We start from the raw sequence: 3,493 nt of genomic DNA on the forward strand, positions 1-3,493 counted from the left end.
AGAAAAACCTGAAACTCAGAAAAACATTTTCCATCATAAACTCTCAGTGTTACACTTTTTTTATTGTGAAAATAATTTACAGAGGGGTTACAATTTCATGGGCAAGGTAATGAGTACATTTCTTATCAAGCATTTTTGCCTCCTCTTTTCCCTTACCATCCCTTCCCATCATTCCCCTCCAGCCCCCCGCCCCAGCCAAAGTTGTAAAGTTCATTTTTCGACATAAGGTCTTGTACATCTCATTGTTGGAATGGTCCACCTTCCCCTCCACAAATTATACCTACATCAAACACAGTAAAAACAGGGGTTATACCATGGGGGAGGGATATATAAAGCAACAAAGAAATATCATATATATATATATATAAATATATATATATATATATATATATTTTATATATGTTAGAAACAATAGCAAGAAAGAAAAAAAATATGAGTCCTTATCTTGGGGTTCGTTTTGCCTAACATCAACTTATTGACCGTTTCTGCTTGTCTCAGACATATACTAGTTATTGCAAATAAGTGGAACCATGGTACTTGTTTCTTTGGGCCTGGCATACTTCACTCAATATAATTTTTCTAAGTCTTTCCATTTCCTAACGAATGGAGCCATATCATTCTTTCCGATGAATGCATGGAATTCCATTATGTATATATACCACATTTTCTTGATCCATTCATCTACTGATGGGCATTTGTGTTTGTTCCTTATCTTAGCTATGGTAAAAAATGCTGCAATAAACATAGTTGTGCTGGTACCCTTAGTAGGGTCTTGTTTGTGATCATTTGGGTAAATGCCCAGAAGTGGGATTGCTGAGTCATAAGGGAGCTCTATGTGGAGTCTTTGAGGAGCCTCCATTCTGTTTTCCAAAGTGGTTGAACAAGTTTACACTCCCAACAACAATGCAGAAGTTTTCCCTTCTGTCTATATCCCCTCCAGCATCTGTTGTTATTAGAGTTCTTGATTATAGTAGCTCAGTGGTAGTTTGTTTGCCTTGCATGCATAAGGCTCTGGGTTCAATTCTTCAGCACCGCATAAGCAGATAAAACGGGGAGTCATGCTGTGGCTCAAATGGTAAAGAGCTAGCATTGAGCTGAAGAGCTGAAGGACAACACCAGGCCTGGAGTTCATGCCCCATGACAAAATACGGTGTAAGGAAGAGTATTACTTTCTTAATCAATACATTGTGGTGAAAGAAATTTATTTCTCATAAATCAATTCCTACTTTAATATTTTTAAATTTGTAACAGTTAAGATGGGAAAAATGTCTTTACCTTTATATTAAGGAGTATTTGGATCTTATTTATGTTTTTTTCTTCTTTATATGACTCATTTTAGATGTTCCAAAAATGGAGCATGTGAATAAAACTTACCAGGAATGTACAGATGAATGTCTGCATGACGTAGCTGTCACAAATATTGACACAATAGAGCAAAGAGTGAGATTAGTGACAACTTCTAACTTGACCTCAAAACAGAAGCCAGATCTGAATAGGAATGATGAGAACTCCTTAAGGATGATTACGGACGAGTTCATTCAGTGTCAGAACATGCTCTACTACAGTGAGCCTGGTAAGATGCCGGCTGCATATATGCCTGGTGTTTCTCCTGTAGTTAAACAATTGCTTAGATAATCAAAGACTTTTAGTCAAAATTATGATGGTCCATATTTTGAATATGGAGGAGAGAAGATATTAAATTCAAAGATGATATTCTTTCCACATAATTGGGTTTGCGTCAGAGTTCCCACCTCTAACCATAATGAGTATTGAGAAGAATATGATAAATCTGCTCTTCTTGCCCAAGAACTTTGTCAGGGAAGGAGGTTTCCAGTCACTATGTGTCAGAAAAGACACACAGGAAAGAATCCTTATACAAGTAGTGAATGTGAGAAATCATTCAGTAAGGATTTACACCTTACAAAACCTGAGAGGAAATATCCAGAGAAGCCTGATGAGTATAAGCAATGTGCAAAATCTATCTCTAAGAAGTCAGAACTAAGTTCTTATGAACCTAAAACAACACCAGAAGAGAAACCCTATGAATACGAAGAATGTAGGAAATTTTCCACTCAAAAGTCAAGTCTCAGAAGGCATCACAGAACTGACAAAGAACAGAAGTTTGATGAATGCAACAAATGTGGAAAATCATTTAGAATGAAGTCATACATCACTTTGCATCAGAGAATACACACACGAGAGAAATCTTATGAATGTCACAAATGTGGAAATTATTTCAGACAGAAGTCAGTCCTTATTGTTCATCAGAGAACTCATACAGGAGAGAAACCTTATGAATGTAATGTGTGTGAAAAGTCTTTCACCTGTAAGTCACACCTTACTGTTCATCAGAGAACACACACAGGAGAGAAACCTTATGAATGTAACAAATGTGGAAAGTATTTCAGACAGCAGTTTCACCTTACTCTCCATCAGAGAACACACACAGGAAAGAAACCTTATGAATGTAATGTGTTTGAAAAGTCTTTCACCTGTAAGTCAGACCTTACTGTTCATCAGAGAACACACACAGGAGAGAAACCTTATGAATGTAACAAATGTGGAAAGTATTTCAGGCAACAGTTTCAACTTACTCTCCATCAGAGAACACACACAGGAGAGAAACCTTATGAATGTAATGTGTGTGAAAACTCTTTCACCCGTAAGTCACACCTTACTGTTCATCAGAGAACACACACAGAAGAGAAACCTTATGAATGTAATGTGTGTAAAAAGTCTTTCACCCGTAAGTCAGACCTTACTGTTCATCAGAGAACACACACAGGAGAGAAAGCTTATGAATGTAATGTGTGTGAAAAGTCTTTCACCCATAAGTCACAACTTACTGTTCATCAGAGAACACACACAGGAGAGAAACCTCATGAATGTAACAAATGTGGAAAGTCCTTCATCCAGAGTTCATACCTCAGGAAGCATAAGAGAATCCACACACATGAGAAAACTTAGGAATGTGATAACTATGGAAAGTCTCACCTGGAAGAAAAATAAGTTTGCATGATAGAACCAAAACCTGATAGAAGCCTTGTGAATGTTGCAAATGTGGAAACTTTTAGCCAGAAGGCATACCTCATGGTTCCAAATTGAATGCACACAGGAGAAAAATCTTATGAATGAAAAAAATGTGGAAAGTTTTCGAGAAGTCATAGTTAAATTTTCATCAGAAAACACACAGGAGAAAATGAAACAAGTATCAAAAAATCCTTCACTTAGTAATCATGCATGGATGAGTGTTTATAGAGCACAGACAAGAAAGGCAAGGTATGAATAATACCAATGTAGAAAATCCCACTTTGACAGGATAGCACAGTGTTCATCAGAGAACTGAATCTCATAGGAGAAAAGAAGACTTACAGGTCTAAAAAATATGCAATTTTTAATGTGAAGTCAGTCCTCAGTACATCCAAGAACATAATAAGGAGAGAAAATGTGAGTATAATAAATGTAGACAAATATTTAGCCAGAAGTTTCAGAG

The 3,493-nt window shown here is 36.6% G+C and overlaps 1 protein-coding gene across 1 annotated transcript in view; it reads left to right on the top strand.

Annotated features, from left to right (window-relative positions):
* The window catches only part of LOC106000607 (zinc finger protein OZF-like), a 4,492-nt gene extending 1,525 nt beyond the window's left edge, over positions 1-2,967 (top strand). The window contains exons 2-3 of the mRNA XM_013035890.1: positions 1,340-1,573; positions 1,808-2,967. Coding sequence (XP_012891344.1) covers positions 1,340-1,573; positions 1,808-2,967 — 1,394 coding nt within the window. The remainder of the gene's footprint in view (positions 1-1,339; positions 1,574-1,807) is intronic.
* The last annotated feature ends 526 nt before the right edge of the window (positions 2,968-3,493 follow it).

This window comes from Dipodomys ordii, unplaced genomic scaffold (assembly GCF_000151885.1).
Source record: "Dipodomys ordii isolate 6190 unplaced genomic scaffold, Dord_2.0 Scaffold229, whole genome shotgun sequence".
Taxonomy (NCBI): Eukaryota; Metazoa; Chordata; class Mammalia; order Rodentia; family Heteromyidae; genus Dipodomys; species Dipodomys ordii.